At 45.3% G+C, this 27,699-nt stretch overlaps 1 protein-coding gene across 3 annotated transcripts; it reads left to right on the top strand.

The window, feature by feature from the left end:
- The first annotated feature begins 136 nt into the window (after window positions 1-136).
- On the top strand, window positions 137-27,699 carry crtc3 (CREB regulated transcription coactivator 3). Of its 3 annotated transcripts, none has more exons than XM_068311589.1 (16): window positions 137-413; window positions 1,169-1,333; window positions 3,800-3,910; window positions 5,163-5,294; window positions 7,019-7,077; window positions 12,292-12,354; window positions 13,838-13,941; window positions 18,120-18,170; window positions 18,269-18,354; window positions 19,621-19,670; window positions 20,641-20,861; window positions 21,179-21,414; window positions 21,602-21,766; window positions 21,869-21,952; window positions 22,528-22,738; window positions 24,118-27,699. In XM_068311589.1, exons 2-16 carry the CDS (start codon window positions 1,202-1,204, stop codon window positions 24,321-24,323), a joined length of 1,911 nt encoding a protein of 636 aa, XP_068167690.1. In that variant the 5' UTR covers window positions 137-413; window positions 1,169-1,201; the 3' UTR covers window positions 24,324-27,699. The 3 variants fall into 3 exon arrangements, with proteins under 3 accessions (XP_068167690.1, XP_068167683.1, XP_068167698.1); XM_068311582.1 differs by having other exon boundaries at window positions 137-698; XM_068311597.1 differs by having other exon boundaries at window positions 137-1,333; window positions 18,132-18,170; window positions 24,118-27,697.

Here is a 27,699-nt window from a genome sequence, read left to right as displayed (position 1 = left end):
TGGGGTTTCATCTCACCTGTGTGTTTATTTACGTCATGACGTCACCATCTGTTGTGGCGCAAACGTAAACTCGTGAATCTGTCGCCGCCCTGTGGACGCCTCTGGTATCACCACCGCTTAACGAGGTAATGTTTTCGCGCAGGAGTGTGAGGATAACAAACCAGCAGGACCGAGTTACGGTCACAAACCCGGCCAGCCGGCGGATTTTAATCTGAAAACATTTTCAACACTTTCTCGGAAGACTCCAGATTGAACAGCGACGAAGGGAGCGAGCTGGGTTGTTCTTTTTGTCGGCGGTGTTTGTTTATCTTCATGGAGTCCGTCGGGTTGGAGTTGCTTTGAAATCTCCCTGATGTCCGTGGATTAACAACAAGACGCCGCTCAGAAGCGCTGCGATATTTTAACTTTTAAGTGTGAGTTTGTGGATTATGCTGCTTGTGCAACATCGGAATTATTAACATTTTCAACATTCCCCCGTTTGTTTGTCACGTAAACTCGAAGTGAAGCCCGGACAAGACCCAGCGGACACTTGTTGAAACACAAACCTTTGCCCGAGCTTTGCTAATGTTACTAGCTTGATTTTTTTTTTTTTTTAGCTAACGAAGCTAGCCACCCCTCCACCCCCCCAGCTCAAAAAACGCAGCTCATAAAAACTCCTCAAATTTTCTTTCCAAGACGAGTCTGGACAAGTTGGTAAAGTATGTTTATCAAAATCGTTGAGATGACACTGACAGCAGCTTAGCTAACTCGGCTAGCTTCGGCTATTCACCTCTAATGTAATGTTAGCATCGGCGGCTAACGAGCTACATTCAAACAAGTGGTTCGCTGGAGTCAATATGAAGTTACGTTCCTGCAAAGACTCAGTTTAATCCACACGCAGGTGTTTTTGTTTATTTTTAAGTGTTGGAATCAATTTAAACACCCAAATACTTTCTAAAGACTTTAATTCATCTACCCCTTCAAAACACCAGAAGCCAACTTTTATTATTACGTTAGCTTTAGCCGCGTTAGCCCGCAGATTGGTGTTTTAATATTGCGTGTGTGACACTGATGGCTTCACCGCAACGATTATTAAGAGACTTTAAAAAATAGAGATTTTTTTATTTTTAATTTTTTTTAGAATCGTCATCTTTTTTTTTTTTTTTTTTTTAAATTTTACACCAAGTAGCTGAAAGTTTTTGCAGAACAAGCGGCCCGCACGATGTCCGGCTCCCCGGGCACAGGTGGCTCCAACCCCCGGAAGTTCAGCGAGAAGATCGCGCTGCACAACCAGAAGCAGGCAGAGGAGACCCGGGCCTTCGAGCAGCTGATGACGGACCTGACTGTCTCAAGGGTAAACACACACTTTTCTCCCCTTTTTTATGCTGATTTTTATATATATTTTTATTCCCAATTGAGGTTCTGATCTGCCTCTTTTCACACAAACCTCGCCCGGAATGATCTGTGTGTGTCTGAATCATCTGCTGACTGAGATTTCTGGTTTCCAGCAAGTACTTCTTGTTTCTCTTCATGTTTCATGGAGTCGTGGCAAACCCCTGTGTGCTGCAATCCATCAGTGAGTTGGTAACAAACGTACTCAAGAAATCAAGATGTGAGATAATCAGTGATGCAACCCCCCCCCCCCAAAAGAAAGAAAAAAAAACCAGATTACAAAACCAGAAAGTTGTGGGGAAATCTTCCAGCTGTGAAGCAGGAAATGGGACACAGGCGTATGCATCTGCACCAATCCCCCCACCCCCTCCAAAAGGAGGCAGCGAGACCTGTTCAGATGTCTTCAGATGCACCTTGTTTTTCTGTCATATTTAATGACCCCCCTCCGGGGTTGGAACCCCATGGAGACATGGAGCAGAAAAGGGAAGCGACTCAGGAGGATGATTTGTAAACCAGCTCCTGTTTATCTCCCCGTCCTGGATTACATTTTAATTTTACTGATTCCTCCAGTTGCATTAAAATTTGAAAGCGTGAAGAACTAGGTTTTGTTTCCATAATTAAAAACATTTCACCATGTGCCAAAAAAAAAAAAATCAAAGAAAACCAATCGAAATGTTAAACAAATACAAGACGATTAAGTTTTTGTTTGACTAATCCAGATAACATTAACAGAAAATCCGATCAGTGATGGTATAATACAATATTTTTCATTCTTGATCTGGAGAAGATAGCAGATGGTGTCAAATTTTGTGTTTTTAAAACCTCTTAACTTGTACTTGGTTCACACCTCTCGCCTTCGCTGCACGACTGATCCAGGTACCTTTAGTTTGACGTCACGAGCGCGACACCGGCGTGCCGCACTTCTCCTTCTTTTCTTTGTTTATTACTGTTATTACGACCCCCGACGGCATCGCAGTGCGTAAATGCTGAACTTGTTAAAGCAATTGGAGCGTTTTGAGTGTAATTCAGCTCTCATTTTATTAGCTGTCCATTGCTGATAGCATAAATGTGTTAGTCGGATAAATATTGTGCGTTCTTGATTTTGTATTTAGTTTTCCTTTAACACAACAGATCATCATCAGAATAATATAGGTTTTTTTTTTCCTGACTGCAGAATTTTTTTATTTTAAGTCATATTTCAAAATTAAAACCTAAAAATTCCGCCGCTTCATGTATATAAAAAGTCTAAACAGTATACTACACATTCCATGAAATAAAATTAGTAAACTACGCAGGAATTAAAAGCCCTTTTCAGCTAATTCTCAGTGTTCGGTCTCTATACAGTGATGGGGGGGCTCCTGAAGGTCCACTTTGAGAATGTGGTTTCGAAGCGACTCCTGGTGAAGTTTAGGAGAAGGCGTGACCTGCCGGTGACCCATGACCCGCACCGGCAGCACAGAGCTGGAATTAGAAGGAAGGAACGCGAACCTACAACCCTCTGAGGCAGACGCTTCGTTCTGTCGCTCATCGGGCAGAAATTAGGCATATTATGGGATGTACGGTTGGATGTTTTCACCTTCCATCACATCTCCAAACCAAAATTTAGAAGATTAAGTGCTGGTGTGACGTCCCTACAAGTTTGTCTCCTACTTCTCAGAGAGGGTGTAATCTGACATCCGGGGGTTAAACCGACATCTGGGGTCTGGTTTTATGGGTCGATCGACGTTCCAACCCTCAGCTGTGGTCTGGAGCTGAAATAATGAGGTGGCTGGAATACTGGATCAGGAACCAATTTCAAGGATTTTCCCCAAATTGCAGATGGCTGTGTGGGAAAATTTCTACCAGCGTTTGGTCTTTTGCACCAGGATCGGAGTCGTGTTTGAGATCCGCGTCCATCCTCCCTCGTTCTATTGATTGAATAGAATAAAGTCAGTCTTTGAGATTCAAATTTTGCCCTTTTAAGAAATGCCCAGCTGATTTGCTTATTCCCGATCGCAGGTGATGATCGGATCTGTTTACCGTCCCTCGGTAGAACAAGCTGCCTTCTGTTTCCTACAAAGTGATCATTGTGTCGCCTCCCGGTCAGATTTGTTTCCAAGAATGTCCTGTTGGCCTGTGTCGAAAAAAATTGACAAACACCTCTGAGCCTTTACTGCATTCTGGATGCATTAGTGAAGCAATTTAGTGCTCCGCTATATAATTAGCATTAGATTCATTAAAGAGAAACAGTTGTAATGTTCAACGGGATGTTTGAGAACCTGCTTGTGTCATAATATGCCCTGAATTTAGCCTGCCAGGATCAGGAGTCACCAAATGGGAATATTTGAAGCTACACGGATCAACCAGAGTGACGATCTCCCAGCGTTGGTGTTGTTATACGTTCACAATCCAAACCCTGACGGCTCTGCTTTCGTTTTCTGACTCACAGGTTCAGTTCCAGAAGATCCAGCAGCTGCGTTTGTCCCAGTCGCGGGCGCCGTACTACGGAGGCTCGCTGCCCAACGTCAATCAGATCGGCAATGTCAACACCGACTTCCAGGTAGGACCTCCGAAAGGTGTCTGGAGACGAAGCGGTGATAGTCGGCTGTAGTAGAGGTTAAAGGTTATCATCACACCCCAGGTGGTGGTGGTGGGGGCGCTGCGTGTAAAAACTCCCAACGTGGATGTTTTCTTTAAACCCAGCCTACCTTGGGATCGCGATGTGCTGACATCAAGGTCTTTTTCACGGCCCGACCGTGACAACTTCCCCGTACTTATGTTGTCTGGTCCTAAATAACGCCGCTGTAACGTTTCACCAGACGTGAGCACACACCCTCTGTCCCAGGCCGCGAAAACATTCCTGCATCCAACCCAGGATTCATCTGCGACCCCTCCTGGACCCAAATTTTAGCCGAATTTTTTGAGTAGCTTTAAGTTAAATCACGTGAATATCACTTTGAATCGTCGTTCCCGAGCGATCGATGCCCCGAAACGAGGGATGAGACGCTAGGGGTTAGCCACGTAGCATCTGGTCTGATCCCGGTTTGAGAGCCGAGTTGTGTTTCTGTCAAAACTCTCTTTACTGCTTTAGTTTTCGCCGTAATGCGACTGTTGATGAGCTCCACTTGAAAGTCTGCGGCGTTGCCATGACAGCCAGCAGCCGTGCTGCAGAAAATGTTTGAATAGAGTCGAGGGAAGTTGAGTTATTCTAATTTTGGGGGCATTTCTTTCAAATTTTCTGGTTTCTTTTGTCAAGATATGCCAAAAAAAAACAGAATTTATAACATTTGTGGTGAAAGTAGGACTCCGGGAAGTTACAAATGTCTAAAAGAAAAATAAAATCCAAATTTACTGATCCGCTTTGGGTCGACACCAACGCAACCCCTCAAGGTCAGCAGGAGCAGCAGGAAGTAGGAACGAGAAACGATAGAAAACATGAAGAGAAAGTGTGATGGGAAGATAAATAAAGCAACACGCATTGTTTGATGGTCACAGTCAACGCATCACAAGTGTGCAGTGTTCAGGAATAGACACTGAATACGTGTGTGTGTGTGTGTGTGTGTGTGTGTGTGCAGACACACCTTAGTAGACATAGCTGCAACAATGCATTTGTATTCTAATTTTAATATACTTCTATTTTTAACCTGAGAAGGACTATTATATTATAACTGTGTTATAACTATGTTATGACTGTGTTATAACCGTGTTATAACTATCGCAGTGATGTAAAGATGGACGTTAGTTAAATGTTTGATCCTAAACGTTTGGAGGCGTTAACGCCACTAAAGTGTTGTCTGGTGTCTCTTCCTCAGGGGCCGTTTCCGTCGGGACTGGACTCGACCAGAGGGACCCGCCACCACGGGCTGGTCGAGAGGGTCCACCGGGATCGCAACCGCATCAACTCCCCCCACCGCCGACCCGTCGACAAGCACGGACGGCAGATATCCTTTCAGGGCCTGAGTCGGTGACGTGGAATTGTTAACTTCCTGCCGAGGTCACGTTTTCTTTTTTTTGTGTTTTTTTTTTAAACGCACACAAGGCTTTATTCTTCTGGTGCGTTCAGGTCGCCGCGGCGGGCGTTCATCATTTTTCTTGACAAGTAGCAATTAGCCGAAACGGCTTTTGTGACGGCGCGTTTCAGGACGGGTCATTATGACGGCGCTGCTATGTGAGCAATGTCTGTCATTTAGACGCTGCCTTCAGGAACATCCAGTCCACCGCGTGATCGGTCCATTCCCATGATGCATCAGCGACATTAGCGTCACCGTAAACGGTCATGGAATCCCATTTGAGCGGCTTTGGGATGCCCTGATCGCCATGTGTGTGTGTGTCTGTGTGACAATCCCGTTCCAGTTCCATCACGAGACGGCGACCAAAACCATTTTCGGATGACGCGTTGCCGTTTCTACGCTCTTTTTTTTTTTTTTGCGTCACATGTTCCATGACTTGACGTCGGCGGGATGTCATCTTACGCGACTTTGCGTCCCGCGTGTTTCCCTTAACGTCCCGGTTTGCTTTTCCATTTGAAAAAATGCGCCTCCACTGGCTGCAGATCTCGCGATTGACGGTCGGTTGACTTCGCCGCTAACACTGCTTCTTTTATTAGACGATGCTCGTGGCTAAATTGGGAAAACCTGGGTTGACTTATCGAGCTGCTAACCGGTTTCATGTGACTGCTTAGCGTGATTGCGGTTGTTTGAAAGATCGCCGGGATGTGTTAAACACGCTCCGCGACAAAGGGCCTCTGGTCTTCCGACAACTTTAACTTCTCAATCTGGTCTTATCAATACTGTGAATGCTTCACCATACTTCAGGGCTGCGCGGTTAGCACAATGCGTGTCTTTAAAGATAATCGCTTCTAAATGCATTTTTGATTCCCGTTTCTGACGGTTTTCAATCTAGTTCTGGTCAAAGAAGTAAAAAAAAAAAAAAAAAGGTTATTCCTCGTTCTTTGTGTCGTAGCTTTCGCCTCTCCGCTCGCTTTTCATTCTTATATTGTGCGAACACACAGCTGAAGCGTGCCGCATCCACACCTGCATTACGCTTGGTGAAAAAAAAAAGGCGCGATGAAAGCGAACGCCAACCGGGGCCGATAACCAGTTTGACGAGGTGTCTCCCCCCCCCCGTCGCGGGTTCTGGAGGGAGCCGCGGTTTACGGCGTCCGCGCTCAAGACGCGTTTTGTTTTTACGCGCCCGAAAACGTTTTTTTATCGTGTTTTCTGTGCAGAAAGCGGCGCTCCGGTTTTGTGTGAATCTGTGTCAGCTCCGATAAACGTTCATCCAGATGGAGCACAGAGCAAGAACCTGACCTTGTTCGACACCCAGTTTGCCGTTTTATTTGCCGCCCCCCCCCCTCCAAAACAGCAGCTGTCTCTTTCAAGAACGACTCAAATCGGCCTCTGTCTACCAGACGAATCACCGCCCTTCTCCAGTCCTGCCCTTTGACAGACAATTCCAGGAACTCTGCCTCGCATTGACGACTAAAATCAAATAAAGCCGCCATTGTTTCAGTGCCTTTTTTGAAAAGAAAGAAGAAGAAAAAAAAGCCGCCTTTATCGCTCTTGTTCTGCAGCCGTGGAAGTTTGAGAATGTGTGAACAGGATAAACTGTATTTCACAGCCTTTGCTCTGCTGCTTTCCACGCTTGTTTCTTAACTCAAGCCCACATAGAGAGCTCTCCGTACGGAGCCGTCTACCTGTCCCCGCCTCTGGACAACAACTGGAGGAGGTGAGTGGCGCGTCCTGCGGATGTTTGCTGTCCTCTCCTCTAACCGGACTATCTTACTTTTTGCCTCTTTACCCTATGAGTATCGTCTTCCTCTATTAGGGCGCCGTCCATCCAAATCAAACACACAAATCATGAACGAAAGCTTGACGGCTTTGGTTTCACACGTTTGGATGCTGCAGCATCACCTTAAAGGTAGTTAGGGTTTTTTTGCCTTAAAGGTCGGGCGTGATGGCCGTCGTCTCTACCGTGGAGACGTTTCACGCTTTGCATCTCTTGACTTACATCGACTGCAAGCTGCAGCTTTTTTTTTTTCCCAGCTCTGCTCGCGCCCACGCCGAGCAGCCAGTGCATTGGTCGACAGCTTCTCCTCAGTGTTTACAAGGGGGGAGAATTATGGCCCTGTGATAAAAAGCCAAGCTCCTCCTTTCACTCGGTCTCTTGTTTTCTGGCCTGGCCCGCAGCCCAGTCGCCCTGCCTCGTCAGAATCGGCCCCGCTGGAACGTCTCGCACTGCGGAATCGGAAGGCGGCACACACACACACACACACACACACACACACACATACACACACACACAGACACACACGCCCTCCTGTCATTGTTGACAGCAGCAGAAAGAAAAAAAAAAAGCTTGGCGGAGAACATCCTCGCAGAACGAACTGGACGCCAACGTTCTCCGAGTGGGTGTGTTTTGTGGGAGGGGCCTTGTGTCATAAAGAACCAAGCAGAGGCTTTTAATTTACACGGCGCTGCTTTGTCTCACACTGTTCTGTCACCGCAGAGCCTAAACATTCATACAGAGTCGTGGAAACGTGACAATTAAACTGGATTTAGACGTTTCTCCTCCTGCAGGCTCTGCTATCGGACCTACTGTTGATGCGTAACAGTGGTGAACCTGTGAATAAACACTGTTTCTGTTGCGTGAATCTGTTTCGTGACCCTGGTAGTCCACTAAGATGTTAATGAGTCAGTAATAAGTCAGTTATAAAATCAGGCCAAGTATCAGGACACGGACCGTTCCTCTACGCTAACTGCTGCCGTCTTTGCATCCTGCTTCAAAAGCGGTGATGTATTTGTCAGTGTTCGTCCATCCGTTAGTCCGTCCGTTAGTCCATCCGTTAGTCCGTCCGTTAGTTCATCCGTTAGTCCGTCCGTTAGTTCATCCGTTAGTCCGTCCGTTCGTTCATCCGTTAGTCTATCTGTTTGTCTGTTTGTTAGCCCACCAAATGTCTTTGCAACCGTTGCAGATAGAAAGATGAACAAAAAGCTCATTACTCAGGCAGCGATGGGGATAAAAATGAGATGATGACCTTGACCTGGAGAAAACTAGGTCAACTAGGCCAGTGTGAATAAGACCATAGATCAAAGCTTTGATCATTGACAGTAGGTCAGAGCACTAGCTTTGATCTTTGACCTAAGCAAGTAGGTCAGTGTAAAATTTTCAATTCAGGGGTGTTGCTGGATGTTGCAGTCTCTGACTGCCTTGGTTCTAGTTAGGTGTTTCTTTTTACCCTTTTCCTATACGTTAGCCATCCTGCTAGGTGTTGCTGCTAACACCTTTGGCACAGGAGCTTTCTTCTTGTTAGTAAAGAACTCTGGATGAGCTGATGAGGCCAGGCTCAGCTGCCCAGAACGTGTTTGGATACCAGTTAGAGGTGTTACTGGGCTCATTTATGGCATCTCCTACAGGGACTTTGACTCCAAGCCATTCATGACTCAGTTCAGCCGGGACAGGAAGGAGAAATGACCAAGTAAACTATTCAAAATTGGTGAATTAGTTTGTATAAATCATACATCGGATTGATAATTCACAGTACAGTAGTGCCTCGAGATATGAGCCGTCACTCTGTCCATATTTTGGTTCGACATATGAGCAAAATTCGAGATATGGTGGATGGATACAACATCACTGAGACTGTACCTCGTTCTCGTTGGTGCATTAAAGACGTAGCTCTTGTGTTCTTGTGACTTTTGAGTTTCTTGTCATTTTTTATCATTGTTTATGTAACTTTTATGTAATTAATAGAACACTGCGTGTCTATTGGTTAATAAAATAATATGTTCTTTTTACATATTTGAGGTTTGGGGCCATTTTTGCCAAGCTGGAACAAATTAAAATAGTTTTTGTTATTTCTAAGGTTTGACTAAAGTGTTCAGTCATGGAACAGATTAAACTCCTATCTCGAGGTTCGACTGTTTTGTGTTTGTCAATCTGGAGGTTACTCATTCCTGACTGTTGAACAGCAAGACTCAAGGAACTCTAAACGTAGCTAATAATAAAAGTTACAGTTCTTTTGCACCGTTCCGTATGGGTAGCGCTCGCTACGCGTTTAGCATCAGCTCTCCAGCCTCTGCAGGCCGACCTCGGCCTTCTGCTTCAACCTGCACCAGATTGCGGTCACAGTGTGTGACAACGAACAGCTTTCCCCACGGTAGGTGATTCTGGCCCACTTCTACGGCACAGACAGGGATACAAAAGTTACCCCCAGAGCGCTAACCATCCCCAAACAGCCAAGAGAGCCAAACCCTGGGATGTGTCCATATGTCCAGTGTTAGTGTAGCTTTAGCTTACATGTCCTTTGTTTTGCTGGTCACGTAGAAAAACAACACAGTTCTGAAGAGAACTCGGTTTTCTGTTGATGAAAAGAAAAAGGGAGTGAGCGTCACAGTTATTCAACACTCGGGAGACGAAACGATTGAAGGATTTATCGTGAAAATCATCACTAACTGCAGTGTTAATTTCCCTCAAAATTTCCCTCGGCATCCGTGTTTGATGTACTGTCTGGAACGCTCAATTCCAGCAGAACGTTCTTCACACTGATTTGGAAAAGGTTGACTAACAGACGCGCTGAAGACACGACGGGGCGTCAGATTGTTCCAACCTCCTGCGATGCCTGCGGAGGTAGAACCGGCGCCAGACTGACGTCGTGTGAACGCGGCGTAACGGGTGCGATGCGGGGTGCGACCCACCGTGGGCGAGTCGAGCACGCCTTGGACAGGTCGTGCATTCTTCGTAGAACGAGCGCAGGAATCGACCGCCACCTGGGGGAGTCGGTCCAGTTTGAAGAACTCCAAAGCGGATCACGGAGAGGTGGAATTACTCGTTGTGTAACACCTGTTTGAAAGAAGCTTTTGACGACAGACTCTCACAAAAGTTTCTTTGTCCGGGGAGCTTCGAATGTGGCCAAAAACCAAATGAAGAATGCATGAGTTTGCTTTAGGATAATCTGTGTTGTGTTAAAAATGAAGACATTGCACAAGGTTGGAGAATCGATGGTAAACAAGAGTCTGGGCTGAAGTCTGGCCTGCGCTGGGAGGATCTCGTGTTGCATGTTGGAGGGAAATCCCATCGAAGGGAACTCTGTTTGCAACGCCTGAAGCCTCTCGGCCAAACAGGACATCGTTTCCTCGACCGTCCGTTCATTCCGACGGTCTCAGGCTGACTTTCTCAGTCAGACTCTGTCCTCGTTGATCTCAGGGGAGAGTTGGGGTCGTAAAGCGTTTCCATCGCCAACCACATCTGCACCACATTACCTCTAGTTAGTTATGGAGAACAGCCACGGCGGCCTTTTAACTGTTTCGGCGCCTGAACGACCGGAGTCGTTCATCTGCTGTACCCCCTGAACGCCTCAAACACCGCGGTCGAAGACTCGTGTTTGTCTCACTGTGTTTGTGTTGGCCAGAGTCTGGCCAACATAGAGTCTGACCAGAGTCTGTGTTGGCCAGACTCTTTCAGATCAACAAGTTGAAGCAAAAAGCCGGCGGTGAGTCCAGTACGACAGAAATGCGAGGGAAAGAAGCTGCTCGCAGTCTGGCCAGCAGATATTTCATTTCAAAAGGGGGGTTTCCCAACTTTGTCCAGTTCTGCACGGAGATGGACTTCAGAAGGGTTCTTTGTAGTTCTTGAAGGATTCTGCTGAATCCATAGCCTCCTGTAAAGGGGATTGACTCCCGAGGCATCGGACCTGAGTACAGCATTGGACATGTCTGTTTTAGACCATCTGTTCTAGGGTCAGATCTCTGAATCCGTCCCACGCCCTCCTCCCCTTCCATTCACTCATCTTTGGCCTTGTATTCATACAACCCCCTTCTCTGGGGAGGGACATCTCAGAACTCCCAGTGGATCTCTGGTGGAGGAGAGATGGTAAAATATCCTCCCTGGGAGACGTTGGATTCTCCAGGGGGATCGATCTCATTCGTCTAGGTAGCCCGAGGGCTGTGCCATGGAAACGGGCCATGAGTTACTCCAGACCATTGATAATTAAGTCGTAAGTGATCAGATTTGGCGTCGATGGTTGACGCTTCCTTCATGTAACATGAGTAACGTAAAGTAATCCAGCAGGACACGAGACCGGCAGTCAAAGACGAGCAGAACTCGATCCACGGAAGGCCTCAAGATTGGTTCAATCAGAGCCAGAATGTTTACTTCAGCTTTTAACTTCGAACTTCTTCTGGCTCTGCAGTTAAAATGTCGACTGACATGTATTTAGGAAACGACTGACATGATCAATAACGGTTTAATCCATTTCCTCGGGTCATACCAAAACGTGACGCGGCGTTTCCGTCAGCGCTCGAAAATCTCTCACGACCGCATTTGAAACGGATTACGTTTGAATTACATTCAAACGTGTTTGCTAAATCAACCATAAATCTCCAAGTGGCCCAATGAATGCTGGGAAAAAACAGTCACAGTCACATGGCGTCGTCTCGTTGGAACGGCTTTCTGCTCTTTTTTTTTTGTTTTTATTCTTTAAATAGCAACAGATTTTAGCCAAAAACACACTGGGGGGAAAAAACAAAAAACAGGCCAAGACCCCGGAGGGTTGAAAAAAGTTTCATACTTAATTTGTTTCGGAGAGTTTTCGCTCCTCGCTGCTCCCTTGTGGAACAACAACAACAAGAACAACAACAACAAGAACAAGAACAACAAGAACAACAACAACATGCAAATTCAATCGCTGTTTTCTGAAACTCAAGACTTCCTTAACCGTCGTTTTCCTTTCGTCTGATTTGAATTAATGTCGTCTCTCCGTTCCCCTCCAGCGTTTAACGGTATTGTTTGAGATCGTTACACACACACACACACACACACACACACACACACACACACACACTAAAACGTTCTCTCTTCTCCTTCCAGAGGTCTCTGCTTTCCACCCAGTAAACTTGTCTGCCGTTCTTTTCCCACCATCTCTCTCTCTCTCTCTCTTTTAAGGGAACAGCAGCCATGGACAGAAGAAAAACGGCCTGGTTATAGATTAATATCACAACTCAACAGGTGACCTTTGACCCCCCGCGCTCTCTGTCTTTGTCTGCTTTCACGGCTTCCTCCCTCGCTCACGCAGATGCAGACGTTTCTTGCTGTATTGCCTCCCGACTCCGTTGCATCCTTTCCACGTCTGTGCCTGAACATCTTCCTCTCGTTTCTCCCTCTGAAGCTCTCAGACGGACGATTCTCCGCTAAAGACTAAAGACGCGGCTGATTTCCACCTTGTGATTTAACTGTTTTTCTCATTTTCCTTTCCAGTTTGAAATTAAACGTGAAGCAAATCTTCCTCTCCTACTAACCCAGTTTCAGGACTCGTCTCTGCCTCGCAGTCTAATATCGTATTTTTCTTCATTTTCAGACTTTCTGCCATCTTTGTCCAAGTTTTTTTTGTGTTTTTCAAACTGTTACGGATCGAATTTCATCCCAACCAGCAATTAGATTTAATTATCCATAAATATTGAAATTGGAACCAAACTGGATTTAAGCGCTTGACCGTCTCTCGGAATGAAAATCCAGTTGTTATCGACTCACCACGTCGGTGGTTTTTGGGAGTTTCTCAGAAATAACTTCATTATTAGTTGATTAAAATTAAAAAAAATTGCAATTTGGGATCCCTCAGTTTCATTTTACGCTCATATTTGAATGAATTTCTTAATAATTGTGGACCAAAAAAAAAGCTTGACTTTGCATCATGGAGAGTAAGTCATGAATTAAATTGAATCTTCAGATGAATTCTTCTCTGAAAGAAGTTTCATGTATTAACATTTTTGGGAAATCAGATTTCCTACATTGTAGTTAGAAAATTAAATTAGAGGTTGACTTTTAAATAGAGTCCTGACATCCTCGTCTTGGTCTGGATGCTGTCAGGCGTCTCCGGTTCATCCAAGATCATCTGGATTCTGTTCTGCAGCTTTTGGCAGAAATGGATTTTTACACGCTGCAGTGATTCCTTTTTTTTAAATTTAAAACCAAATTTCAAAATCAGATAATCCGGGTGGTGATCAATCTAATCTTTTTTTTTTAAATGTATTTGCTCATTTGCATCTTATATCCGTCATATGAAAAGCAATCATGGCAGGAAATCGTGATGCATCCACCTTAAGTGTGATTTCTAGTCTCTAGAGGGATGTTTGACAGACGCCAGTGAGGCCCCATCCGATCCAGGGCTTTAGCCCATGTTGGTGTGTGTGTGTGTGTGTTGGAGATTCTGGTCCAGGCGTGTGAAGTAGAAGTATTCAAAATAAACCCCGTTTTGTTCCCGTGAGCAGAAATCTGACGTTTGTTTTTTTAACGCTGCTGGGTTGTGGATGAGCGAGGTCGGCGTGAGTGTTTTGGGGGGGGGGTGCAGGGGCAGCTTGTGTGGAGGCAGAGCAGGAAGCAGAATGACTCACTGACCTCACTGCCCCCCCCCCCCCCAGACGAGCGCTGCCTCTGTCCGAGGTGCTGCCACGCCGCATAATTACTCCTCTTCCTCCTCCTTCCTCCCACGCAGAACCAACTCGGACTCCGCTCTCCATACGAGCGCCATGAACCCCAACCCTCAGGACCCCTTTGGGATGAACCAGCAGATGATGCGAGGTGTCCACCAGCGTAATGGTGAGAGATGTAACCACACACACACACACACGATACTCACCTTGAAACAGCTTTATCTGTTATTCTGCTTGACTGTGTTTAAATCTTTCACCATCTAATAATCAATCCTCAATTTCTCCAACTTTTTATACTTCCAAGAAGCCGAGAATCATAATTAATTTTCTTAACCACCCCCCTCCCCCATCTTGGTGTTTCTTTTATTGATCTTATTAAGGATGCACTCATCAATAATTATCTCCTAAGATATTGATAGTTTTACATTTTATCCTGTCGTTCTGGCAAAACCTGGAAGTAAGAAAAGCTTTAAATCCACGTCTGTCTGAACCTTTACAAACCTGTGACAACATGTTGGGTTGTGATGTGTGCAGCGGCTTGACGTCAGTGTGTATTTATTTTTTTTACTTCTTGGCATATCATCTTTGGGTTCTGTAGTTTCATATCAGTCAATTTGAATTTCCCACTGTTGCGTTTTCTTCTTATTTTATCTGTTGTGACGTTGGGATGTCTCTGTTTGCCTTAGCTTTGGTTAAACTTGTTATTTATTGAATGCTAGTGGCTGAGTTGGACATGTGCTCCACCAATGAGAGCCCAGAGAGACCTTAAGACAGACGTCTGTTGTGAATTATTCTGTGGTGCGGATCGTGTCGGTCTGGGCCGGAGCTGACATGTGTGTCTATACTGAGTGATATACGGGATGTTGGCTACCGCCGGCCGGGGCCTACAGTATGTTGTGGCGATCATGCTAGTTTATTGTGTTTGTGTTTCTCTTACTTGGGTCATTTATTAACAGAGAGCGGTTCATCCAGCCAGATGCTTTTTCAGTCTGGCCCCAGGTCCACAAATCTCCCAGGCGCTGTTGCTCTAAATCTCATGTGTCAAACTCAAGGCCCCGGGGGCCAAATGTGGCCCGCCGCATCGTTTAATGTGGCCCACGTGAGCATAAATGGTCAGAGTGTCTAAAAGTAAATAGGTCATAAGTGTGCTTTGACCGAAACTACATTTCCCACAATGCAGTAATTAAGCCCATTTTAACTTCAGGACAAACACATTTTGAACAAAGTTAATGTCCTAACTTGTGTTTGATGTTATCTTTCTTTTTTCTCTTGGATAGTTTGATCCTTGATTGATGGACTTCTGTGGGTTTAGTAACCTGACAAATGGATTTATGTTAGAACAGAGAAACAAACATGTTTTTTCAGTTTACATTGCATTGAGTTACATTTGAGGACAGCCGTTATGCTGATGTGGCCCTCGGTGTAAATGAGTTTGACATCCGTGCTCTAAATGTTCAGTTTGTAGCATTCACTAGTCGAACGACAATCTCATTTCATCCTCTCCGTTCGTTCCCTTATATTTATCTCTGGAGCCGTTTCCATCTCTGCAGTGTGTTTCTGACAGTGTTTATCACGTTGGTCTGATCTCAGTGCTGATGAAGTGTGGAGTGGAAGAGTGGGGCTCCCACAGAGCATTACGACTCACTGTGTTTAGCCAACAAGTTTAAACAGGATATTGCCTCAAGATCTTGGCCAAGTATGAGTTTCACATACAGAGCGAGTGAAACCAGTGTCGATGTTTGGAATGCCACCCTGTTGTGCTGTAAATGGTTCACTATTAAGTTGGAAAGGTCGTGACAAGTGATCACTTCACTTGCCTGCAGTCATACTTAGATGATTTGTCAAATAACAGTGAAATCGTTTTTATTCATCAACTGAAGGAACGTCTTGTTGGTCTGGTTTTAGATTTAACTGAATTGTTCTGGAGGCATCATCTCAGTCATACATGAACAAGGACAAACGCAGCACATTTCATTGGTTTGACAAAAGTTTGTAGGACCTTCGTCTTCAGGGTTTGATCGTAATGTTCAGGTTCGCAAGAATACCTCATGTCGAACCAGAGAACATTCATTTCTCTTTGAGTTACTTTCACCTTTATACTGATGACACATTCTTGTATTCCTGTGTAGATTCTATTCTTTAATCTACTGTCACAGTAATCCCTTGCTTGTTTGCGCTTCAAGATTCCTGGCTTTACTACATCACGGATTTTTAGTCTGTAATTACGTGATAACGTACGCGCATGCTATTGGATGACAGCATCCGGAAGTGTGCTGCGTTCCGAAACTCACAGAACGCAGCACACTTCTGTGTATTAAAGAAACACTTTTCTTAAGTACAAAAGTGTTTTAAACAGTCTTGAGAGTGTGAGAAAAGGTAAGACACATATAAGGTGGTTTAATATCAGTGTGTGTGGGGGGGGGGGTTCATAAACGTTTAAATTACCATAAATAATAAAATAAATAATTTGTCGCTGTATTGTGTAATTTCTTTTTTCACTGGTGGTCCTGGAACGCATTAATCGTGAGTTACGAGGGATTATTGTACATCGTTTCTCTATGAAACCAAAAAACTTGTGGTTTTAACATGACGTGAAATCTGAATCTATGGGGTGTTGATGTTACGCTGCTCAATGGGGGTTGTGGCAAAAGAGGGGAACTACAGCAGTAGGAAGTGGTGGCGCGCGGTTCTTCGTATCTACGAATGTTTCTAAATTGGGTGTTCGTAACTTGAGGACTAGCTGTAGATTATTTACAGACACGATGTCATTCGTATCAATGAACGGCTTTCTTTGTGTTTTGGTTTCTGGAATCAAGTGTTCCTTTCAGAAACCTTGTTTTCTTCCATGAAGACAAATTCTTGGTCTTCCTTCCTGCCCTGTTGACACCATCACAATGAGATGCAAGATGATTTATTAAGATGAACGTTTCATCTGCTTTGTGGGGGGGTGGGGTCCTGACATGTAACCAAATAATGACATAACAACATGAGTGCGGTTAACATTGAAGACCGGAGATCAGTTAATGAGAAGAAAAATGCAATTAAACCTCTGGGTGGCAGGAATTAAACAAACAAAAAAAACCCAGGAACCGCCCTGGGGTGACGAACACGTCTGTTTAACGGAATAAAAAAAGAGGTGCAGGCATTCAGCTGTTAGTTCTACGTGTACGCTGATGACACCTTTGTGTTACTTTATATATGGATATACAGATATAGACGTATATATGACGTATATATGACGTATATATGACGTATATATGTCGTATATATGATGTATATATGTCATATATACGTATAGATATAGATGTATATATGATCACTACGCCGCTGGATGGAGATCACTGAGGCTCCGGCGCCTCATCGACACCTCAATCGGTTCTCGTGGATTTTGAGTGTTGCTGAGTCTCGACTGGTTAACGAAGCCTCTAATTGGTAATTACATCCATGAGTCACTCCTCTAACACCGAAAAACCCCTCGGAGCGCACAAGGTCAGCCACGGTTCTTCTGGCGCGATCACGTTTCTGCCAGTTGTTGTCGGCGGAAAAAGTCGCAGCATCAGTGAAATGAAATCTAACGTTACCACCTCCGAATCTGAATCCGGAGCATTTATAAGAGCCATATTGGGTGTATTGCGCAGTGTAAGCGATCCAGCCGGGGTGAATGGTGGTGGTGGATGGGGGGATATAAGCCAGTCATTTTCCATCCCAGTTGTCCTGTTTCCGTTCCAGTCGTGGCTCAGTGAGCAACGGCGACCAGACGCTTCTGAAAGGGGAAATGTACCGATGCCAGGTCGTTGTATCGCCTCCATTGTTCCGTCCGTTCCAGCAGCAGCCAAAAAAAAAGAAAAAAGCTGCCTCTTGAAATGCAGCCGCCTCAGAGGGGGCATTGAGGGACGAGTGGGTGGGTGGGTGGGCAACGGTTCAAAGGCGAATGGAAGAGAACTTTAAGACATCAAGAGGAACAAAAAATGTGTTCCTCATCAGAACAAGTGTTGTGACGCGCGAAAGTTTAACGTGAATCTGTCAGGATTTCAAGAACACTGTCTTTATTCCTCATCAGTCCCCACCACACACACACACACACACACACTATTCCTCCCTCTCATCTGTGTGACTAATAACACGATGCCAGATGCCCGAGTGTTGTGTTTATGAAACTACACAGTAATTGCAGTCTGTATTCCAGAGGGTCTGTTCCTGTCAGATTACTGCGCCGGGATTATTCAGACCGTTTCCTTAATATTGAAAATCCTCTAATGTTCCTCTTGCTTTTTTTTTATTTTCGCATCCCTCCTTACCCCCCCCCCTTTTTTTTTTCCTCATTATTTTCTCTTCCTGGTGGAGGTTGGCCTGCAGCGAGCGTAAACGAGGCGGAGGTGGACACCTCTGGAAACGGTGAGTCGCTCATTTCCTGTTCGTAATGAAGACAGGATTTGCTTCTTTTTTTTGTCTTTTCTTTTATTTGTAGTACATGTTGTTCTTCCTCTGTGCAGTTTTCTCCTTCCCCTCCCTGCCTAACGAGGAGAATCTAATGGGAGTCAGTAAACCCCTTCCCAAGCAGCTGTGGGAGGCCAAGAAGGTGAGACCAGAGCTACACCTACAACACCGGCACCAGATAACAAACTGATTCTCATCGCCTGATTTCATTGGATGGTTTTTGTTCAAATTTAAGACTTAAAATTGGAACGATTACATCACCAATTCCTGAAGGATCGACGCTTCCGACAACAGGAAACACGTCGGCATCGAGCAGGAAGTGGTCCTCCTAGACATCTGAAATCTCACCCCTCGTCGTCTCTTTCCAGGCCGATTACCACGGCGACTTCCTCCATAGTTTTGTTAACTTTACACAGCTGCTTCCTCCAGCAGTCACGTGGTGCATGTATTGTAACCTCTGGTCATCGATGGGTTAATATTCTGCAGCTCTGATTGGGACCGCACGACGCTTAATGTCGATGTTTGTTCCACAAATCAAATAAACTCTTAAGATCCTGGAGGACGCGCGATGTAACTCAACACGCCGCTAAAACTAAATAAATAAAATCATTATAATCTGTTCCAGCCTTGAAAAGAAGCCCTAAAAAATCCCCTAAATTATCAAAAGAAAAATCATTTTTATCAACCAATAGACACGCAGACTTTAACTGTGTGTAATTAATTATATATAAGTTACGTAAACAATGATAAAGAATGAAGAGAAACATAAAAGTCACGAGAACACATGAGCTACGTCTTTACTCCACCAACGAGAACGAGATCCGGTCTCACTGATGTTGTATCCATCCGCCGTGGTGTCCCAAAGTCGTATCTCGGATTTTTGCTCTGATGTTCTGAGGTGGAGGAGCCTCGGACAGCATGAACGATCAGACGTGGTGGAACAATCTCCCGGGATCTAGATTGTCGGCATCCACAAGAAAATAAAAATCCTCATGAGAAACAATCACAGACATTGTCAGGAAAAACAATCTGACATTTTAATCTCTAATCTTTCAATTACGTTCCAGTGTCACCCCAGATTAAACTGTAAACGTCGGCTCCCTGTGCTTTTCTTCTTCACGTTGACCGAATATCCTCGTTTGCCTCAGCCGACCCTGGAAGTCGGTTCTAATCAGGTCGATATTTTTGACCGGTGCTAATCTGCGGTGGATTTCCATCCCAGAACGATGTGGGATTGACCGTGACATGACATCTCACGTCAAAGAAAACGCTTCTTTATCCGTCTCATGATGGATCTGCCCTCGCAGACATACGCACTTTGAGTCAGGGGGCGGTGGGCTGGAGTCGACCGTTCCGCTCTGATGGGATGTGGTCGAGAAGAATTAACATTATTCTGCTTCTATTTCAGGTCCAGTCTTTGGCTTCGAGGCCCAAATCATGTGAAGTGCCTGGAATTAAGTGAGTCTGTACGCATAAAAAAAACATTTTTCCTGCGATTCCCTTGCTCTTGAACACCTCTAGCCGCTGCGGCGTGTCGGCAGGAACAATGGCATCCTCGCCAAACAGGAAGTCATAGGTTGTTTTGTTTTTTTTACTATCGGTTCATCTTTGCCGTTCATCAGACAGACGCAGCCTCCAGAGAGACGTCCTCTCGTCTGATGCGTTAAAAACACGGCGGTGAATCAGAACCACCTTTGCTCTCAGCTTCGGGTCGTTGTTTTGTGTGGGAACGGACCGCCGTGACTCACGGCAGCATAGAAGTAACAGGAGATGTAACCACCCAGTTTTTAACCACCTACTGCACGTGTAAAACTCAAGGCCGGGGGCCAAATGTGGCTCTCGAGAGCATAAAAGGTCACAGTGTAAAAATAAATAGGTCAAAAGTGTGCTTTGACAAAAACTACATTTACCAAAATGCTGTGCAGTATTTTCTATTAGGCGCAACTTCACTGAAAGCCTCTTTTTTCATATATAAGCACATCTGATAGAAACTGTAATTCAGCCCGTTTTAACTCCTGACAAAAACGTTTTGAACAAAGTTAACGTCCTAACTTGTGTTTGATGTTATTTTTCTTTATTGATTGATAGTTTGATCCTTGATTGATGGACTTCTGTTGGTTTAATGACAAATTAAAAGGATTTATGTTAGAACAGAAACAATCAAACATGTTTTACTTTGTAACTAAAATGTTTGTAACTTGAATAATGTTTGTAACTTGAATAAGTAATAAATTCAGAGTTATGTAACATTAAGGAGTAGTTACATTTATGTCACATTACACTGAGTTATATTTAGTTACATTTATTAGTTACATCTGGCCCTTTGCTGATGTGGCCCTCGGTGAAGATGATTTCGACCCCCCCCCGACCTCGTTCCAGTCGATTCAAACGTCCTTGTCCTGTTTTGTTTTTTTTTTCTTTTATGCAGCATCTTCCCATCTCCGGACCAGAGTCTGGGTCTGTCCCACTACCAGGGTCTCCTGAACACGGGGGGGTCCCTCCCAGACCTCACCAACCTGCCCTTCCCCTCGCCGCTGTCCAACCCCCTAGATCCCGAGGACAACGGAGGCTTCCCCAACCTGAGCGGCGGCAGCAGCACGGGAAACCTGCCGGCCGCCATGATGCACCTCGGCATCGGAAACTCGCAAGGTGTGTGTGTGTGTGTGTGTGTGTGTGGGGGGGGGGGTGCTCGAACGTCAGAACAGCAGGAAGAACAACGTCAACGAATTAGTCTGATATGATCTGAAAAGTGATTCGCCAGAACGACAGACGAACTTTGACCCCCCCCCGTCCTGCCTCGCCACAATTCCTTCTTTTCTTTTCCACCACCACCCCCCCCTTCTCAATCTACACAATAAACTCCAGTGTTCGGACTGGGGGGGGGCTGGAAACTCTCCTCCATCCTACATCAGGACTTCCACGTGTTCTCGAGGCTCCGCTCACGTTCTCCCCCCCTCCCTCTGCAGGTCTGTCCTCCTCCCTCAGCAACCCGTCCATCCAGGCGTCCCTCAACAACTGCCAGCTGCAGTCGTCGCTTAGCAACCCCTCCATCAACTCCAACCTGCGCCTGTCCAACAACTCCCCCCGGCGACGGCCCGCTCCCATCAGCCCCCTCACGCTCTCTCCCGGCAGCGAGCAGCGCAGGGGTCTGGCCAAGCAGCTGTCCCCCACCATGTCCCCGTCACTGTCTCCCATCACACAGGTACACACACACACACACACACACACACACACACACACACACACACACACACACACACACACACACACACACACACACACATACACACACACACGTCCCAACTGAAGTGTTTCTAACTCCGGAGCGGAGGAACGTTAGTCGCCGTCGGTCTTTAGTGACTCCTACTGGCCCCCTCCCTCTGTTGTAGGGCGTCGCTTTGGATACCAGCAACATGCCGAGGGAGCCGCCCCCACCCTACCCGCTCTACCAGCAGCCCCCGCACACCGTGGACCAGAGCCGACAGTGCCAACAGCAGCAGCAGCAGCCGGTGTCCCCGCTTCACAACATCCCAGTGGACTTCAACACGAGCCAGGTGAGTCGGAAACAGGATGAACAGCTGCTTTTGTTTGTTTGTTTGTATGTTTGTTTTTGTTTTCCTTTAACGGGTTCATTTTTGTTTGTTTACTTCCTGCAGCACAACAACATGGCGACGCTCTTCAACGACCCCTTCGTGAACCCACAGTTCTCAAATTGCCAAAGCAAAGGCCTCTCCTACCAGGTGAGGTCTGACACAGGATTACAGACGTTAAAGAGTTAAAATAACAGGATATACAGGCAGTCCTCAAGATAAGAACATCTGACTTACAAACATTTGGAGATGAGATGAGATTACTTTAGTTTTTAAAGTATTAATGACATTACTATTCAGAGTAGTAATGACATTACTTTAGTATTCAGAGTACTAATGACGTTTAGTATTTAGAGTATTAATGACATTAGTTTTTACAGTAGTAATGACATTACTTTAGTATTTAGAGTAGTAATGACATTTAAATAACCTCGGAGACTTGCGAACAATTCAACTTATGAACGAACACTAGGAACCAAAATGTTTGTATGTTGAGGACTACCCGTGTATTTATATTAAATACCAGCAGCACCAGTTTATTTGACTTTCAGTTTGATAGATTTGAACCTCATGAATGGATCGTAGTGACGATCAGTCTCAGGAGCGGAGCAGGATGCGTCGTCGTCGTGGTGTTAATAAAGTTTTGTATGCGGTGAGGAGGCGTGGACTCATCGTCTGCCGCTGATCAACGACTCTCTGTTTTCTCTCCACCATCTGCCGACCAGTTGGACCAGTTCGATCTGCTGGAAAGCGCAATGAACTCCAGTGCGGGGGGGTCCTGCTTTGACCCGTCCTCCTCCTTGCTCTACTACTCCCAGGCCGCCCTCTCGGGGCAGGGGGGCAGCCAGGGTGGCCTGCAGGACCCGGGGGGGCACATGAGGTCCAACATGCTATACTCCAACTGCAGCGGGGGGCTGCCCAACATCATCCTCACTGGTGGGTGGAAACCGTTTGACTGGTGAGAGCGTGGGAGGAGTATCCACTGGGGGGCGCTCTAGTTTCTACTTTCAGGTTTTTTATTGTTAAAGGAACAAATAAATCGACACAAATTTGAAGCGTTTTGAGTTTCTAAATCCGCCCTTTTCATCCGGATCCGTCCCTAAACGTGACGACTTCTTCCGGGTCACGCTGTCCGACGCCACGCGTTACGTAACACAGCTTTCCCTTTTCATTCCTGCTCTCGGAACGCCGGCACGCTTAGAATCACAAACCTGGAACGCCGTCATTCCAGCTTTGTGTTTGTCCCGTGTGAACGAGTGATCGTTGCGTTGCTGTTGTGTAATTGCTAAGAAACGCGTGAGTCATCAAAACATCGGCTCCGCCTTCTGGTGACAGAGAAACAATAGAACTCAAACCAGACAAAAGGATCACACTAAGGGATATAAGTCGTCAAAATTTTCCATTTACTGATATTTTAAAGGTTCTTACACGTTCCATCAGAGTCCCTGTGTGTAGAATTTGTGTTATTCTGCTAACAAACACACAAACAACCCAACAAAAAGCAGCGAAAATCAAACTTTTGTTGCTTAGCCAGCAGCCAAAAAGAGAAAATTACAGTATTTTCTGCACTACAAGGCGCACCTTCAATGAATGGCCTATTTCAAAACTGTTTTCATGTATAAGGTGCATTGGATTATTAGGCGCACTGTTGGTTTTTGAGAAAATAAAAGGCTTTTAGGTGCGCCTTATAGTGCGGAAAATACTGTAGATGTAGTCACTTCCGGCCACAAGGGGGCGCAGTCGACGCTTTTGCTAGTTATTTGCAGCAAAGATGCTAATCGTCTCTGTGGAGATGAGAATAGGTGAAAATATTAGTGTGATGTCACGTTAGCGAGTCAAAGACGAGTCTCTGCAAAGCGGTTCAGCGGGAATCAAACGTGATCTGTGGATTTCTGCAGAAGGAAGTTGAACACATGCATCCAGGAAGTCGGCGCTCCCTTGGGGTGCTCTTCAAAGTTAAATTACTTATTCAAGTTACAAACATCACAGTTGCACAGAAACAATATGTTTGTTTCTCTGTTATCACAAATCCTTTTCATTAACTCCATCAATCAAGGATCAAACTATCCAAGAGAATAAAGAAAATTTTTTTGTCAAAGTTAAAATGTGATTAACTACTGCATTATGGGAAATGTAGTTTTTAGTCAAAGCACACTTTCGACCTATTTATTTTTAGACACTGACTTTTTATCCTCTTGAGGACCACATAAAATGATGTGGAGGGCCACATTTGGCCCCCGGGCCGGGAGTGTGACACATGAGGTCTAGATGAAGCGTTCTCACCCCCCCCCCATCTTCATGTGCTTCCCCCTCAGACGACTCCACCCCCAGCCTGTCGAAGGACATCGGCGGCTCGCTCTGCACCGTTCCCGAGTGCTTCGACTCGGAGGGAGGCTTCCCATTGGAGGATGCGCTGCGCATCGAGCCGCTCAGCCTGGACGGACTGAGCATGCTCAGCGACCCCGACATGGTGCTGCCCGACCCGTCGGTGGAGGACACGTTCCGCAGCGACAGACTCTGAAGGCGAGGAGCGTCACGAGGTGGTGGAGGGCACGCGCGCACACGAACGGATTCACGGTGCAACAGATTCATTCGGCGTGAGGGAGCGTGTGTGTGTCCACGCACGCCGTTACGACCCGTGAACACCTCCTGTTTACACCGGCGTCACGTCCTGTTGCTCTCACACACACACGTCAAACACAGACGTTCTCACGAACGAGAAGAATCCAAGCAGGTTTGGCTTCAAAATCTGCACTACAGGAAGTTCTGAGGGTCTCCATCTTCCCTGGCAACCCCATCGCCATGGTTACAAACCTTAGCAACCCCGTCAACCACACAGAAAAGCAACAGAAATGTCGACACGTGATTTTTGTTTTGCTAACTTACATCGCTAGTAAAAATAAGGGAGTCCAGAGCGCGTCGCCGTTGGAGCGACTAGCGGGTCGGAACTGGTCAGAACTGGTCGGAACCAGCCTAAACCGGTCGGAACCGGTCAGAACAGGTTAAAACGAACCGGTCAAAACAGATCAGAACTGGCCTGAACCAGTCGGAACCGGTTGGAACGGGTCGGAACCGGCCAGAATAGGTCGGAACCAGCTAGTACGGGTTGGAACTGGTCAGAACCGGTCAGAACTGGCCTGAACCGGTCAGAACTGGTCAGAACCGGTCAGAACTGGTCGGAACAAGACGACTTTAGGCCCTCGAACAATCGTAGTAGAAATGAAGGCTAGAGAAATTCAAGGTTTTGTTTTAAACGTCTGTCTTTTTACCTGGTTTCGGATTATTTTTGAGATGTTTGCCACAGATCTATAAATATATATATAAATATAAATATATACATTTAGAGAATATAAGCCTCAATTTCTGATTAGAATGTATTTTCAGACCAGAAACAAAAAAGGGCAAACTGTTTACAAAGATGAGATTTTTAAATATTAAGAGTATAAAGGTTTGAGTTTGTAATTAAGAAAAAAAGAATTCTTAAATGTTTTAAGTAAAGGTTTTATTTTTTTCCCATCCTTACCGGGATGGATATCCACTATCCCCCGAGTCGATGGCGCCGGGACGGCGGAAACCTTCTCAACAGGATCTTTGAATATATTTCTATGTACAATCATTGCATCTGTTTTATTTGACGTTTTGTACTGACTCGTATCGGCACTTGTACTGAACTTTACATGTTGTGAATAAGGGCATGCACTGTGCTACTGTGGATCAATCACGTCGTAAATATCCCCGCATTCGGCTCTTCTGTCCTGGTAACCCCGCCCACGACCCCGCCCCTTTGCGGCCCGTCAGTTGAATGCGCGGACTGTGAGCACGTGGACATCGGACATCATGTTAGGTTGCACTAAACCTCTTTTGCACTAATTGGTTCAGAGTGTAGACTGATATTTTTCTACTTTTTTTTTTTTAACTTGATAACCCAAAGAAGTTACAGAAGCCATGAATTTAATCGACACGCGTGAAGAAATGCCATTTTTAACCGATACCTGCTGTCAGGTATGTTTTAAAGAGCTCTTAGTTACCATAGTTACCCCCCCCCCACCCACCTCCAAGTGTATTTTTTTTAACACGTGTTTAAGGGACCGGGCGGCTTGACCGTCCCACGCCAAACGTCCTCATCCGACTGCGAGGGAGGGGCCAAAATGTTCCGATCAGATCCTCCACACTGACAGGAAATAAGAAAGGTGGCTTTGATGTCAAAATATTAAAAAAGGCTTTTATGTTTTTTTTGTTTGTTTTTTTTTTTGCTTTATCATTATCCAAAACTCTTCATCTCAACTTCTAGCTGTAGGAAATTTAAAGTAGCGCCAACATTGCATCAAATGTTTCAAACATGTAAAAATTTTGTTCAATAAACTTAAAAAAAAATTTTTTTTAAAAAGTTACGAATTTTTTAAAGTTGATTTCGAGTCAAATTCTCGTCGTATTCTCATTCAGACCGACGCGGCATTGGTTTCTCAAGAAGGAGCACTTTCCTAATCCACTCATTTGTTTTCTTGTTTTCCTACTGCAAAAGTCGACCGGTTGCCGTGACAACCTCCTTTTAGTTTGTTTAAGGAAGGCGGAGGCGGAGCTCACACCCGAGGGACGTCCTGTCGTCTTCGTTTAACGTTCGACACAAGTCCGTATCGGCTCGTCGCCGTGGCGACGCGTCGGTTTGAATCGGGTGTGAAGCCGCGTCTTCGCTCCAGGTTGTGAGTTCCAGACCCCAGATGATGCTGGCTCATCTTCGTCTGGAGACACGACGTCACGGCTCAGTCAGACCCTTGTGTTTTTTCTCATTTGTCTTCCTATTTATTTATTTTTTTTAATTTCTTTTCCTAATCTTCATCCTTCCTCGTCTTCCTCCTCAAACCGCCCGGTCCCCCCCCCCCCCCCCCCCCCCACACACACACACACACTGCTGACTGGGAGCAAACGTTCCGTTGCTCTTTTAGCTATGCAACTCTTTTCCAGTCCCACCTGTGGAGCAGGTGGAACTTTATGCAGCGTGACGCGACCTGCAGGTAGATTTTATGTGATGGATACAATCTGCTAGTGATCCCAGTATTTACATGTGTCCTGTGTCCAGTGTGTGTGTGTGTGTGTGTGTGTCTACATCAGTTAGCTCCTCTGCATCTAACTGATCAACTTTCATAGAACAAGAAGGATTTAAAGGAACTTTTGCATCGCAGGCGAGATTGACGGCACTATTTGTTTTTTGTTTTTTTTTCATCTTAGATGTCTGGCCGCCGGTTCTTACAGAAAAATCAAAGAGATTACTGTATTTGTCAAATGTAGAATGAAGAGGGTTTATAAGACTTTATATTCAACTGCAGCTGTTTTACACTTTAACCTGTTCTCTCGTCCGGACGGAGGGAGCGATGGAGCCGCGTCACGGTCGAGTTTTTGCTTTGTCGTCTGTTCGCTTCGGTCTTCACGCCTGCCTTTTGCTGCCTTACATTTTGACTTCATATTCCAGCAGTTAACCCGTATCAGCTAGTAATCACTTCCCTTTAGCTCCGTTTGGTACTAACTGTCATAATTTCATTCATTTGTTTTGGTGTCTTACTTTTTTTTTTTTTTTTTTAGTAACATAAAAATGTACAGTTCTGTTATTTAAACAATGTTTTTTTTTGTCCACTAGTGTTACTACATTTTTTTTTGTAATGTTATTTGTGTTGGTTTCTCCCTGAGATCTAAAAAGTTTTTTGGTTTGTAACTTCTGTTATAGTGGTTATCTTTCTGATTTAATATAAACAATAAAACTCTATACTGTGTATGACGTGGAACGCTTCTTGAAGTGTCACAGGGTGTAGTTGTTGTTCCTGCCAGTAGGTGGCAGCAGAGGATCACATCGCACCAACAGGGTTCCCGTTTTGTTTTGTTTTTTTAAATATTATATAAGGATT

This window comes from Antennarius striatus, chromosome 1, assembly GCF_040054535.1.
Source record: "Antennarius striatus isolate MH-2024 chromosome 1, ASM4005453v1, whole genome shotgun sequence".
NCBI lineage: Eukaryota > Metazoa > Chordata > Actinopteri > Lophiiformes > Antennariidae > Antennarius > Antennarius striatus.
Note: the sequence above shows the minus strand (reverse complement) of the source record. Positions and strands in the feature narration are given on the sequence as shown.

Excerpts from the sequence above, each read along its gene's own strand:
- crtc3 (XM_068311589.1), top strand. The coding sequence starts at position 1,202 with ATGTCCGGCTCCCCGGGCACAGGTGGCTCCAACCCCCGGAAGTTCAGC. Across the intron at positions 21,953-22,527 it reads GCAAAGGCCTCTCCTACCAG|TTGGACCAGTTCGATCTGCT; the intron begins GTGAGGTCTGAC and ends TCTGCCGACCAG. Across the intron at positions 22,739-24,117 it reads GCCCAACATCATCCTCACTG|ACGACTCCACCCCCAGCCTG; the intron begins GTGGGTGGAAAC and ends CTTCCCCCTCAG.